We start from the raw sequence: 14,798 nt of genomic DNA, 5'->3' as shown, positions 1-14,798 counted from the left end.
CACCCAGCCTTAAGAATAAATTCTTAGAAGTGGAATTACTGGCCGGGCGCGGTGGCTCAAGCCTGTAATCCCAGCACTTTGGGAGGCCGAGACGGGCGGATCACGAGGTCAGGAGATCGAGACCATCCTGGCGAACACTGTGAAACCCCGTCTCTACTAAAAAATACAAAAAACTAGCCGGGCGAGGTGGCGGGCGTCTGTAGTCCCAGCTACTCGGGAGGCTGAGGCAGGAGAATGGCGTGAACCCGGGAGGCGGAGCTTGCAGTGAGCTGAGATCCGGCCACTGCACTCCAGCCCCGGCGACAGAGCAAGACTCCGTCTCAAAAAAAAAAAAAAAAAAAAAAAAAGAAGTGGAGTTACTGGGTCCAAAGAACATTTTCAGTATTTCTGCCCTTAAGAAAGATGAGTCAGTCAGAGGGCTTCTTGACCCTTAGCCTCGTAAAACCTAGGTGTTTTGTTTTGGTTTTTAATTGCCAATTTGGTAAGGAAAAGATGAGCGTTCTTAAATGTTTGCATTCTTTTGGATATTTTATGAGATTGAATCTTCATGTTTGACAATTGTGTTTTTTCTTTTGTGAATTATCTTTTCTGCCTCCTGTATCCTTTTTTTTCCTATTGAGGTATTTGTCCTTTTCTTAATTTTTAAGAGGTCTTGTTCTTTATGTTAATTCCATGTTAACTTAAATTTATTTTAATAAAGTTGAAAAGCATGCTGCCTTATTTTACAGGCATGAGGATGTTGTATTTCTTACTCCTTTTTTTTTAGTTTACCTAAAGCAGTAAAAAGAAGAATTAATGCATTGAAACAACTTCAGGTGAGATGTGCTCACATAGAAGCCAAGTTCTATGAAGAGGTACACGACTTGGAAAGAAAGTATGCAGCACTATACCAGCCTCTCTTTGACAAGGTAGGGAGCTCTGTTAACGAATTTAATATACAGATAATCTTCAACTTACGACGGTGTTAGGTTGCGATAAACCCATTATAAGTTGACAACATCTAGGGTAAGAACGCATCTAAGCTACCAAACGTAGCTTAGTCTAGACTACCTTAAACAAGCTCAGAACACTTACGTTAGCCTGCAGTCAGGCAAAATCATCTTCCACAAAGCCTATTTTATAATAAAGTGCTGAGTGCCTCGTGTAATGTATTGAACACTACACAGAGAGTGGAACAGAGTGTGGTTGTATTGGTACCCAAAGTGTGATGGCTTCTGCACCATCATGAAGTTGAAAATCTTTAGTTGAACCATTGGAAATCGGGGACTGCCTTTATTTTAGATCTTTAGGTGAAACATCCAGATTTACCCAAGAAATCATCTAATATTTTTCTTTGAACCCTAAAATTTAGAATCTTAAAGTAAGTTATAAAAATACTCAGTTTTCAAAGTCTTTTTGTAGACATTATTTATAAATTTAACTCTTGAGTTTCCAAGTAAGCTAATAACATAATTCTAATAAGGTCTCATTTTTATGTAGAGAAGAGAATTTATCACCGGTGATGTTGAACCAACGGATGCGGAATCGGAATGGCACAGTGAAAATGAAGAGGAAGAGAAATTGGCTGTAAGTCTTTAGAAAAATGTGACTTATGTTCTGTTTTAATACTATTAAAAATAAGTATTTTTTAATGATTTTTAATGACTAGTAAACTTACGTGCTTCTAGCAATAGGTGCTGCTGCATTATTAGGTTGGGTTTAGATTCCTTTCTGATACCGACCTAGCATCTGACACAGTACTGTCAGTTCATAGGAGGAGTAAGATGTAGTGCTACGTCAGTTATCTGTGGACAGGAGCATATTGAAATAAGGGATCAGACCAACAAAGATGAAAACATCAGAGAAAGCAAAGATCAAGAAGAGATACCCCTGTGTTCTCAGTCACTGGAAGATTGGGGGAGTTATGAGGGGAGTGCCTTCCTGCTCAGTGGCGTGGACTAGCGTGCGGTCCCTGACAGGTGTTCAGCCAGCAGATTGGTTGCGTATGGTGGTTGTGGTATGGCCGTCAGTTACCTGCTCACAGCCTTTTTCTAGTGACTGGTCCCATTCCAGTGCTGTGAAAACTCCCAGTGTCAGCCTGATTTTCTGTTTGGAAGACAAGTAACTTTTATCCTATAACTAACTTTTTGCAAGGGTGTTTCTTTTTTTTTTTTTTTTTTTTAAAGGGTATATGATAATTTTGGTAGCCTTCTGTGTTTTTTTAAAATATGTAGAACCTGGCCAAATTGAAGCCCTGGCTGTGGATTAATACAGTTGTGAATCAGTTTCTAACAGCTCAAGGAAATCTGCCTTCGCTAATTTAAAAGGCCTACGAGATCATTTCATCATAACAATCCCATTTGGCAAGGCATTCAGAATTTCCCATAGTTCCATTTAGTGTTATGTTTCACCTCCCTTGGTCTACCTTTTCCCTGGGGCGTGATGTTATAAGACTCCCCTTCACTTTACCGTGTACCCTTTCTGATCACTTTCTGATGCTTGCGTGGTGTCCAGGAACCAGCATTTATAGCCACCTGCTTAAAGCTGGATAAGTTGCTGAGCACTTTCTTGCGGCAGATACTGCTGCAGCAAATGTTGTTGTTGTTTTTTTTTTACTTCAACTTACTGCCCCTACCCCACAAATTTTAACCAGAGGTCAGATTATTAGTCCAAGTGAACTTACTGATCCTTGGACTGGACTTTTTTTGCCCAGTGATAGATGTTCTGCATATTTGCATTCCACTTCCTTAAGGTTGACGTACAGTCTTTGCATCTGCATTTGTGATGATGATTGTCTCAGGATGGCACCTCACAGAGTTAGCACTGGATGGCCTTTCCCAGAGTTGGTGGCACTTTTGTCATCTCTTTAGTTTCTTCGCCTTTGATGTGAAATCATAAGGAATTCCATGTGGATGTAATGCCCTGACTGCTTTTTTCCCTCGGAAGCATCTGAGAAGTGTTGCATGGCCCAGTAAATGGTTTGGAGATGCAGACTCTAAAAGAAAGGTTTTTGATCGGAGATAATACAGGATTTGGAAATGATACTCTACATTAAGCCACTGCGTTATTTTTAAATTTGTATTTTTTGCGATCTTTTTGCATCTTTATTTTTTTTAGGGAGACATGAAAAATAAAGTAGTCATAACAGAAAAAGAAGCAGCAACAGCTGAAGAGCCAAATCCCAAAGGAATTCCAGAGTTCTGGTTTACCATCTTTAGAAATGTAGATATGCTAAGTGAATTAGTCCAGGTAAGCACATTTCTGTCTTTTAGAGAGATTATGTGGTAGTCTTCTAACATTACTCATCTATGGCATTTTTTTAAGCACTAAACTGGGCGTTGAAAGGTTGTTCATAGTGGGCGGAAGGGCACTTCCTGTGACCAGGACCTTAGGTGAGCAGTCCTGATCTCACAGTGAGTGCTTTATTCACAGTGGGGCTTCCATGCTGTCTTTTGCAGTTCTTGGTGGAAAGCCGGGCAGCTCAGCCTGATCCAAAACTTTCAAATCAATTCCTTTTACCTCCTGTAAAGGTCTGTTGTCTCGCCTGTGGGAAAGCCTGTGAATAAATTCAAGAGCACATCTGTGTCTTACTGTGTGTGAGTGCCCAGGAAAGGGTGAGGGCGGGAGACCAGAGTAGGAGAATGAATTTTGAAGGGATGAGTTCTGTGTGTGTGTATACACACACACATCCCAGTGAATTTTTGAACAAGTTGCTAATATTTTCTGATAATTTCTCTTGAAAAGTGTCTATTTTAAGAAAAGAAGGCCAGGCATGGTAGCTCATGTCTGTAGCCCTAGCACTTTGGGAGGCCGAGGTAGGCAGATTGTTTAAGACCAACCTGGGCAGCATGGTGAAATCCCATCTCTACAAAAAATACAGAAGTTAGCCGGGCATTGTGTTGTGCACCTGTGGTCCCAGGTACTTGGGAGGCTGAGGCAGGAGGATCACCTGAGCCCAGGAGGTCGAGGCTGTGGTAAGCCATGATCATGGCGCTACACTCCATCCTGGTGGGTGACAGAGTGAGACCCTGTCTCAAAAAAACAAAACAAAACCAAACCAACATTTCTGATTTTGTCTTGCCTTGACATTTTACTTTCTACAGTGAAATGGTGAACAAATTAAAAGGTGATAAATTTGGTTTTCCCTGAAATTAGTTATAATAGAAGTTTCCAGAACACAGAAACAAAGCTTGCCTTAAGTCTCACTGACTGACTTGCTGTCAGTTTTTATTGCTCCAGAGTCCCCAGAAACAGTACATCTACATTCACAACTTGCTCAGGACAGCTCCAGGCTCTGCTTATGTGGGCAGAGTGCTTCTCCCATCACAGAGCATAGCCACTGTCCGTTGTCCTTTGCAAACTGCTGTATTGTAATTTGCACGGGATTTTACAGCTACGTTTTTTAATGGTTTTCACAAATGTATCACATTGCTGCCTCTGCTACCTGCCTTGTTTCATGCTTATCCTGTGTCCTAAGCCGAAACTTGAGAAAAGTTGGAAAGAATGATGTATTTCTTATTCTCCTTCCAGACCAGAAAGCATCTAAAATAGAACAGCCTTGGTTTTTCCTGATCTTGAGTTTCCTTTTTATATGAAAAGGTGGAATTTACGAAGACTAGACCATACTTTTAAAAGAATGCCATGCACCAGAATTTCATTGGAAAAATTAAGTAATGTGTACCAGAGCCGTAGTCTCACCCTGTGTATTACAATCACCTGAGCAGCTTTAAAAACTACATAGCAAAAACTGAATGCCTCATCTGTCACCACGGCACTGAGAGTTTGGAAGTGGTTTGAGGTACTCTGACATGCACGCTGAGAGTTGCAAATCCCCATGGTAGGGAGCAGGTGGAAAGACTAGCTCTTAGGTTAGTTCTTCTGAGACTTCGGGGGCATGGGGAGTGGCCATGGCAGTGCCGATTCTGGTGCTGTGGGGCTGCCTGTCTCATGGGTCCCAGGGTGATGCTCATGCTGTAGGGTTGGAGCATCTTCACGTGGGGTTGGGGGTGCAGTGATAACAGGGTTTGGGAGCAAGAGTTAGGTGACTTGAGTGAGTTTTGGTGTCCCCTTCTGTGCGTGTGGCCGCTTGGTTATGGCATTGGGGTCACTGGCCATGGATGGCGCTGCCTTGGGTTTTGAGAGCACAGCGAGGCGTTTGGCCACATTTTAACGGGGTGTCCCTGCTCGTTCTCCCAGCACCTCTGTGCTAGTGCCAGTGCTTCAGCGTTTCAGCCAAGAAGTGTCTTGTTGCTTTTTGTTTTAAAAGCTTTAAAAAGATATGCAAGGGTTGATAGAGTACTCATTTCATATGCAGAGAATGAGGAAATGTTATTTGTACTGTTTGTAACCTCATAGCAGGTAATGGTAGCATGTTCTATTTTGATTTTTTAACAATTTTTTTTTTTTTTTTTTTTTTTTAACAGAGTCTCACTCTGTTGCCCAGGCTGGAGTGCAGTGGCATGTTCTCGGCTCGCTGCAAGCTCCGCCTCCCGGGTTCACGCCATTCTCCTGCCTCAGCCTCCCGAGTATCTGGGACTACAGGTACCCACCACCACGCCCGGCTAATTTTTTGTCTTTTTAGTAGAGACGGGGTTTCACCACGTTAGCCAGGATGGTCTCGATCTCCTGACCTCGTGATCCGTCCGCCTCAGCCTCCCAAAGTGCTGGGATTACAGGCATGAGCCACCGCGCCCGGCCAACAATTATGTTTTAATGGCTGGTGTTGGAGTCTGCCATTTCTGAGAGAATCCCTTTCCTTTTTAAGGGACATAGTCTTGCTATGATGCCCAGCCTGGAGGTCAGTGGCTTTTCATAGGCACAGTCAGTGCACTGCTGGCTCAGTCTCTTGGCCTCAAGTGATCCTCCCAAGTAACTGGGACTGCAGGTGTGTGCCACTGTGCCCAGCTCATTTTGGTCAAATATTAAATTCCAAAGTTGGATTAACTCTGAGTCCCTTTTTTCCAAATCTGGGGATAGTTGAAATATATTCCTTCAAGTAGAGTGGAAAATTTGAGATGGTGGCTTTATGATCTCAGTGTGACGCTTCCAGTGTTGTTTGTGCCTTTGCTTCCTGAGTCTTGAGTGTCTGCCAGTGTGGGGCATTGCCTTATATCTGCCCTGGACATTTAAATTTTGACCCACAGGGTACATGGCTGCTTGAGGAAATTAGAACCTAATGGTTATTTTACGAAGTTTGGGAAAACATCAGTGGGCACTGCGTCTTTGAATGGGATGAGTTTGAAGTTCCCAGTGCCATCTCTGGAAAGCATGTTGGTGAAGGTGTTCATCTTGGTGATTGAGAGCCAGCGCATGCCTCCGTGGGTGGCACGCGCAGTGTTGGAGACTGAACATCGCACGCAGGTGTGGCCTATTTCACAACTGCTTTTGGGTTACTTTTTGTCTAAATACTTGCAGTTATCTTTTTGTTGCTGTTTTTGTTTTCTATAATGTCAAAGGAGTTGAAAATTAGGACTCACTTAATGGAAAGTGAGGCACAGAAAGGGAAATACCTCATGTTCACACTCATGTGGGAGCTACAAAAACAGCTCACCGAAGCAGAGTTGTTAAAGGCTTAGAGGGAGAGAGGGGAGGATAAACAGGGAGAAGTCCGTTATTGGATACAGAGTCATTGCTAGATTGGAGGAGTAAGTTCTGGTGTTTTCTAGCACTGTAGGGTGAATGTGGCTAACGATAATTTAGTGTGTATTTTCAGAAAGCTAGAGGACGGGTTTTGAATGTTCAAAAATAAATGTTTGAGGTGATGGTCCTGATTTATTACACATTGTATATGTGCATCAAAATGTCACTGTGTCCCATAAATTAGTACAGTTGTTACATAGAACTAAAAAAGGGAAAAAATGATTTAAGTAAAACTTAATGGAACTTCAAGACATTTTGAGGTTCAGTGCCCAGACTTCAGGGGTAAAGAAGCAACTGAAATATTACAAACGAAGCACCTGCTGCCAGTGCATGTTTATGAGGATTCAGGTCTTTCCTCTCCTCTTCTGACTTTCCTCACTTGAACCTTCTAAGCTGATAGGTATCAGCAAACTCTGAGTTTAAAGAAATACCACTTGTAAAATGATACAGACAGATAAGAATTGTACACTCTTCCATGGTGCCTACAAGTTAGATCTCAGACACGCTCTGTGTAAGTGTCCTTAAAGAAGTTACCGCGTGTGGCTGGGCGCGATGGCTCATGCCGGTAATCCCAGCACTTTGGGAGGCCGAGGCGGGTGGATCATGAGGTCAGGAGATCGAGACCATCCTGGCTAACACGGTGAAACCTCATCTCTACTAAAAATACAAAAAATTAGCCGGGCGTGGTGGCAGGCACCTGTAGTCCCAGCTACTCGGGAAGCTGAGGCAGGAGAATGGCATGAACCTGGGAGGCGGAGCTTGCAGTGACCTGAGATTGTGCCGTTGCACTCCAGCCTGGGCAACAGAGTGAGACTCTGTCTCAAAAAAAAAAATAAAATAAAGAAGTGACCGTCTGTATAGTGAGTTTTGGATACAGTCATGAGCCACATAACACATTTTGGTCACAACAGACTGCATATAGGATGGTGGTCCTGTAAGATTATGATGCCATATTCTTACTGTACCTTCTCTGTGTTTAGATACACAAATAATTACCATCACTAGCTGCTTCCAGTATTCAGTACAGTCACAAGCTGTACAGGTTTGTAGCGTAGGAGCAATAGTGGGTAGTAGGCTGTACTGTCTAGGTTTGTGTAAGTATACTCTGATGATCGCACGCCGAATTGCCTAACGGTGTGTTTCTCAGGAGGTGCCCCCATTGTTAAGGCGTGCACAACTTTATTGCCACAGGTGAGGAAGCTGGTTGCCAAGGCTGTAGCTGATCTAGCCTTCTCTTCTGACTTCCAGGCTTCTGCTCTGTTTCCTCAGCAGTCTTGGTTGGTAGCATTTCTGATCTCTGTGTGCAGTGGCAGCTGGTGGCAGGAAAGCAGTGAAGGCCCTTGCCCCAGTATTGCAGGCAGGTGGGTGTCAGTGGCACTGCCCTTCGCTGTCAGTGACACCCACCGTTGCTCCACACTAGGGAAAGGGGACACCTTGGTACTGCTTCTCTATGACAGGGAGTTGGTGAATAAGTTTGAGTTTCTTCCTGGTAGTTATTACTTGACAAGGACAGAATTCCAGTGGGGCTAGTTATGCAGCATCTGGGAGCCCATGCAACTATGACTCTTGGGGAGAGATGTGCTGTTTTTTGAAAGCCGGTTGGAATTTTTTTTCTCTTTTTGATTAGGAATATGATGAACCAATCTTGAAACACCTGCAGGATATTAAAGTGAAGTTTTCTGACCCTGGACAGCCTATGGTGAGTACTGACTTACCTTCTGGTTGGCATCAGAGTCAGTCCACAAAGATGGAAGAACTTGGAGCCAGGGGCAAGAAACCCGCAAAACCCACACTTAGCCACTCATCTGCTGGGCAGCCCTGGGCAAGACAGCTCTCCAACAGTTAGACTGAGTACTGCATTGTCTCTTTGCTCCATGAGAGTTAGACGGGGATCCCATTGCCTTGCTGTCTCATGCTTGGCACTGTAGTCGTGAGTCTGTGCCGGATGATTTGACAGTGATGCAGACCATGTGATGGTTCAGACCCTGCAGCCAGGTGGGCACCAACGCAGGAGTCAGACTGCACCTCCTGGGCTGTGGTGGTGCCGTCCACTGTGCCTGCCCTCGGTCTTGTAGTTTGTTTACTCGGTTGGTTGGAGATGATACCGTTCTTTTCCCAAGCGTCCCTCAAGTTCGCATGCATCTAATGTATATTTTCCACGTTTAAAAATATGGGAGCTATGTACACATATGAACAGCACTTATTCGGAAATCTGAACCTACTGGATTTTACCCTAAAGAAAAAACCACAAAGGCTGAAAAATGTTTTCCTGCTCTGTGATTTGTCCTGAAACAAATCTTTCCAATATGCTTGCTTTGACGCATCACTGCAGTAGTAATGTTGTGGCGTGGGTCAGCCTGCCAGTTGATAAGACAAGCTTGACTAGGTCAGCCCTTACTTTTATCTGAGGAAACATGCTCATCTTCAGATGGCCTCCCCAGGCTGTCTCATCCTAGCCTGGTTCTCCCAGGGAGCACTGTTCGTTAACCTGTTAGCTGGCTGTAGCTAATGGGTTCCATTCCGGTGCAATAGCATTTCCAGCGACACATGACTGACTGACTGGTGGCTTTCAGTTTCAGGTCTTGGAGACAAATGCTGCATGACAGGCTGTGGGTTAGGGATCTTGCGGGTGGGTGATGTTGGTAGGGACCTGGGACCAGTCACCAGTGTCTTCCTTCCTCCCCATCTCAGCACTGGGGCCCAGGCTAATGGATGAGGGCCACTAGGAGTGGGATTTCTTCAGTACCAGGGCCCGGGCTAATGGATGAGGGCCACTAGGAGTAGGATTTCTTCACTGCAAGTGCTGCAAGTAATGCCTGGGGCAGCAGCAGGGGCAGGCAGTGGATCCACCTGTATCTGTCCCTTCTACTTTTTCCTGTCTTGTTTTCCACTATGGAAGGTGACATTCGGGTGTCTCTCTCCAGGTGGGGCACTGGGAGTCAGGAGTGATGCCTGCTCATCACCTGGGGGCTGCCTCCAGAGGGGACATCCCATCTTTCCTGTCCCATGTGGATCATAGCAGGTCCTTCTTCCTGGGCTTGCATCTCTTCTGTTTAGACTTGATCACAGGGCCCCCGGGAGCCGCCTGGGCACGTCTGCCTAGTTTGCCCTCATTGGTGTACATTCTCTTCCCCATGGGGTGAGTGTGTGGTGCTTCAAGGTTTTGTGTGTGTTTTCCTTGTACTTCATTCATCCAGACTCAATTAACTTTCTTTCTCCTTTGGGTCATTTCCTTTTTTTTTCCCCTTTCTTTTCTTTTTATTATTACTATTTTTTGAGACGGAGTCTCAGTCTGTCGCCAGTCTGGAGTGCAGTGCTATGATTTAGGCTCACTGCAATCTCCGCCTCCCGAGTTCAAGCGATTCTCCTGCCTCAGCCTCCCGAGTAGCTGGGATTACAGGCGTGTGCCACCACACCCAGCTAATTTTTGTATTTTTAGTAGAGACGGGGTTTTACCACGATGGCCAGGATGGTCTCAATCTCTTGACCTCGTGGTCTGCTCACCTCAGCCTCCCAAATGCTGGGATTACAGGCGTGAGCCACCGCACCTGGCCTCTTTTTTCTTATTGGACACCTGTTTGATGATTTCCTAGGTCAATGTTCTTTCTTTCTTAGCCTGTCATCTTATTTCCCTCCATCTCATGGTGGCTCATAGACTAGAGCTCTGGTTGTGGTAGACTGTGGACCAGTAATCTTTTTTTCTTTTTACTTCCCTATTATAAAAGTCATATGTAGAAAATACAGGCAAGTGTAAAGAACACCATACAAATCTGTCTTCTATAAGTAAGTATCAGCAGCTTAGTGAGTTTCCCCATACTCTCTTTCCTTTGTAAAATTATTATGAAGCGTCTGAGGCATTTTAAGTTATAAAGAGAAATGAAACTTCAAAATGAGTCTTGGCTGGTGTTTTTGCAGCTCCCGACCATGCCTCATTCCCTTCCCTTGAGCCCTTGCCCACCTGGACACACTGCACACGTGTGCCACATGGCGCCTGCCACACCACATGGTGTGTGCACAGTGTCACCCTGCTGTCACATCGCATAGGCTTGGCTAGGGGAATAGTTGTTACTGCCGCCATTGGCTATAAAATGTTTTAACATTCCCCTGCATGCACCACCTCCCCCGATGTAAATTGTTGCATTATGATCAGCATACTTGAACCCAAATTTGTGTTAAATTAAATGTTTGATGATTTATTTAGTTTAGATTCCTTTCAGTGTACTTTCTGAGTGAAAGAAGATGAAGCTTTAGAAGGCCCAAAGGTCGTTCAGTTGGGATTACAGGCATGAGCCACCCAGGCCCTGCCTCATTTTACATTTCTTTAGTTGCTTGTAAGATTGAGCATGGTTAGGCCGGGCGCGGTGGCTCAAGCCTGTAATCCCAGCACTTTGGGAGGCCGAGACGGGCGGATCACGAGGTCAGGAGATCAAGACCATCCTGGCTAACACGGTGAAACCCCGTCTCTACTAAAAAGTACAAAAAACGAGCCGGGCGAGGTGGCGGGCGCATGTAGTCCCAGCTACTCGGGAGGCTGAGGCAGGAGAATGGCGTAAACCCGGGAGGCGGAGCTTGCAGTGAGCTGAGATCCGGCCACTGCACTCCAGCCCGGGCGACAGAGCGAGACTCCGTCTCAAAAAAAAAAAAAAAAAAAAAAAAAAGATTGAGCATGGTTAGCATATTTGTGGCCTGCCTGACTGTAGTGCATGTGTGAATTAAGCAGTCTTACCTTCAAGCCACTTTTCATTTGGGCAGTTAAACACTTTCTTGAATCATCTCCAGTTGTCTTTGGGTTACTCTTGACTGAACAAAGTCAGAGGGGAGAGAAAAAAGGAAAATAGGAAGAAATATGAATCTGTCTATAGAAAAGTAGGCTGGGTGTGGTAGCTCATGCCTGTAATCCCAGCACTTTAGGAGGCCAAGGTGGAGGATTGCTTGAGCCCGGGAGTTCGAGACCAGCCTGGGCAACATAGACCTGGTCTTTAAAAGAGAAAGTAAAAAGGGGGGGGAAAAATGAGTAGGACGTGGTGAAGGACCACAAGTCTAATAATGCTATTTGTATTATTGGGGTCATCCCATGCCCTGGGTTGGTTGTCCACACTGTGGTCACAGCCTTAAACAGTTCTGGGATCACAGCAGTCTCTCCATTGGTTGGCTGCTTGCCTTCCCGCTTTATGTTGTTGTTGTTGTTGTTGTTTTTAAAGCCCTGGAGGGTTGGGAGATAAATTGGAATTTTATTTGATGCTGATTCCTTGTAGCTGCCTCTTTCTTTCCTTGTGACTTACCAGGCAACTGACTGGCCTTTCCTTTGTGTGGTTCATCTGCAGTGCCCTGCCCGCTTCCTTTGCTCTTGCCAAGGCCAGTGGAGAGCTCCTAGCCAGGTCCTGCTGTCATCGCTTCTAGAAACCAACTAGACTCTCCCTGATCCTGACTTCCTAAGCCCTCATGGCCCCCCTCTCCTCCTCCCCCTTTCTTTAGAAGTTACTTTTTCAATTCTCCTTTGTGCAAGTGATTTGTTTGAACGTCTAAACTTTTTTTTGAGGAAATTATTGCTGTATTTATTTTTTTAGTCTTCTTAATTTCCCCTCCATTGATGGTTTTACCATTACAATGAAAATGGAAACAGCTAGCTAACGTTTAACCAGCCTTGTCCATAAACCCGGCTCTGTTCTAAGTCATCTAGATAACCGTCAAGGCAGCTCCTAGAGAGGGAGAGAGTTATTTCCAGTTTCTAGAAGGGATGACAGCAGGATCTGGCTAGGAGCTCTCCACTGACCTTGGCAATGGAGGAAAGCAGAGCACGGAGACATTGAGTAGCTTCCGCGAATTGCCCAGCACTGAAGGCAGAGATGGGATTTGAACCCAGGCTGTCTGAGCGCAGAATTGGTCTTGTAAACTATCTATAAATTACTCAATCAAGCTCATCTTCCAGGTTTTTCTTTGATAAATAGGGATGAGGTAAATGTCTTTGCATATACCAATGTATCATCCAGGTATTTTTCTCAAATTGAAGAAATTCCTCAAAATGGAATTATTGAGTCATGGACTATGCCTTTTTATTTTATTATTTTTTTGATATTGCCAAATTGTCCTTCATAAAATCTGTTGACAGTGTATGAGTGTGCCCAGTACCCCAAAATCCTGGCTGGATCTACATATTGTTATACATTTTGCCCCAAAGAAAGGCATCTCATTTTGGTGTTCCTGTGTTTTGTTACTTGTGAGCATAAATGCCTTGTTGCTGCTGTTGGATGTTACCTGTGCCTGCATTCGTGGTTGCACCGTTTTTCCCGGCGTGCTTCCCTCTCTTCCAGGTCTGTAGCGTGCTCTGTAAGTGAGGGATGAGCTTTCTGTCCTTGCACAGATTTGGTCTTTTCTCCCACCCGCCTCCCGGGAGAAAAGCTGTGGGTCATTGCTTTTACTGCACAGCACAGAAGACAGACCCTGGCTTCCCCCAGCAGGGTGGGGGCTGGGGCTTAGGCTGAGCGGAAAAGGAGAGGAGGAGGATGGACTGCTGGTGCCCCTACTTTCCCTTAGTCACCTTCCCTCCTTCCAGGAAGCAAGGATTGGGAGCAGCTAAGAGAAGCTAGGATTCTTTAGGAGAGCTTGACCCCTATTGGTGAGGAGGCATTGGAGCGGGACATGCCCCTCCTCATGAACTGAACAGATATTTCCCTCCAGTCCATCATTTGTTTTTTTTAACTTCATGCTGGCCTTTTTTGCAGTGGAGGAGTTTTTCTCGTTCCATGGCCCTATCTGTTGAGCTTTCCCAAAATAGCTTCTAGTCAGTGTTGTGTACTCCAAGCAATGTGTCCTCGTTATTTTTCGATTTTAACTAGTGCTTACTCTGAGTTTCTGCTTTTAGTCTTTTGTGTTAGAGTTCCACTTTGAACCCAACGACTACTTTACCAACTCAGTCCTGACAAAAACCTACAAGATGAAATCAGAACCAGATAAGGCTGATCCCTTTTCCTTTGAAGGTCCTGAGATTGTGGACTGTGACGGGTAAGAAAATGTCATTCTACCTTGTTTTTCTGAAACAAAATCAAGAGATAATTTTGTAACTTGATGCGTAAGATAGAAGTAAGGAGTAAAGTACAGTCTTGAGTCTGCTTAAAAGCCTAGTAGATGGATATTTCAGTAGTCTTTCAGTTTGAGAATGCTTGTAGTGCAGAACTTGGAGATGGTGGCTGAACCTGGGAAATGAGTCACGTGGTTGCATGTGCAGGCCTTTGGGATAGTGCCCAGTTTCTTCATTTTAATGAAAGTATTGGGTTCTCTAGACATCATGAATTGAAGTTCTTAAAGTTGAATTCATGGATTACCCTCAGCAAATAAATACTTATTGAATGAATGAGTCTGAGTCCAAGGCTGTCAGTTGATTGCTTTGGAGATAGGTGGGGGCAGCATAGCTGTTGTTTGACTCATTGATTTCAGGCTTTATAAATCACTAAAGAGAGAATTTGGTTTAGAATTAATTTCTCCAGGTTGGATTGACTGAGAAATGGTTTTAGTCTTGACTTGAAACAATTAAGTTTATTTACCAGAACTAAGTACGAATTGTTAATTCAGGACTTTATTAAAATCCTACTGGAGTAATTTAGAAAAATGATTTTCCAGGGCCAGGCCCTCGTGTGAGAAAAAGGCCTGGCCTTCCCAAGCATGTTCTTAAGCGGGCAGTATTGAGATCTGCCAGGTGTTTCCTGGGTCCATGGTGATTGTGTGTTAGAGAACGTGCTGTGCTCAGCCCTTGCCAGCCTCCCTGGGGCTGGAGTGGTCTGCACTGGCCATCAAGATTCCCAGTGGCCACCTGTTTCCTTTTTTCAGCTTGTTCTGCTCACTTGGCTGCCTTGAACAGCAGCGGCAACTCCTGCTTCCTTGGGAAGCCGCGGACCACTTGTTGTGCATCGTGCAGACTTGACACAAGGGCTTTGCCACAGAACACACGTTTCGGAGTCCTGAGGAAGTGTCTTGGGAAAATAATACCATTGTTCCAGAAGTCTGAAGTTTGAGGCAGTGGTCACATCCAAGTTGAAAGAGGACCAGGCCATTTCTCTTTTGCCAACCTCCAGATGAACTTCATGGGCCATTGTATTTGGTTTGCAGATTGGTTTTATTTAGTTTTGCAGGTTTGGCATAGAGCTGTGGTTTGCTTCCTGCCTGCATTTGTAATGGATTTTTCT

The 14,798-nt window shown here is 44.7% G+C and overlaps 1 protein-coding gene and 1 non-coding gene across 14 annotated transcripts in view; both read left to right on the top strand.

Moving 5' to 3' along the window:
• The window catches only part of NAP1L4 (nucleosome assembly protein 1 like 4), a 48,623-nt gene that overhangs the window by 18,903 nt on the left and 14,922 nt on the right, over nt 1-14,798 (top strand). For 12 of the 13 annotated variants that reach the window (XM_033206484.1, XM_033206493.1, XM_033206486.1 and 9 more), the window contains 5 exons: nt 767-908; nt 1,480-1,566; nt 3,097-3,228; nt 8,246-8,317; nt 13,481-13,620. In XM_033206484.1, the coding sequence (XP_033062375.1) occupies nt 767-908; nt 1,480-1,566; nt 3,097-3,228; nt 8,246-8,317; nt 13,481-13,620 (573 nt within the window). Of the gene's footprint in view, nt 1-766; nt 909-1,479; nt 1,567-3,096; nt 3,229-8,245; nt 8,318-13,480; nt 13,621-14,442; nt 14,736-14,798 lie in introns of those variants that run through there. The other variant, XM_033206497.1, reaches the window with a different exon arrangement.
• Nucleotides 9,090-9,212, top strand: LOC117081876. Its single transcript, XR_004436350.1, has one exon. It is a non-coding gene; the product is annotated as a small nucleolar RNA SNORA54 (small nucleolar RNA).

The sequence above is a fragment of the Trachypithecus francoisi genome, unplaced genomic scaffold, assembly GCF_009764315.1.
Source record: "Trachypithecus francoisi isolate TF-2019V2 unplaced genomic scaffold, Tfra_2.0 Lachesis_group8, whole genome shotgun sequence".
In the NCBI taxonomy this organism is placed as follows: domain Eukaryota; kingdom Metazoa; phylum Chordata; class Mammalia; order Primates; family Cercopithecidae; genus Trachypithecus; species Trachypithecus francoisi.
The sequence above is the reverse complement of the archived record's forward strand: the minus strand, read 5'-3'. Positions and strand labels throughout refer to the sequence as shown.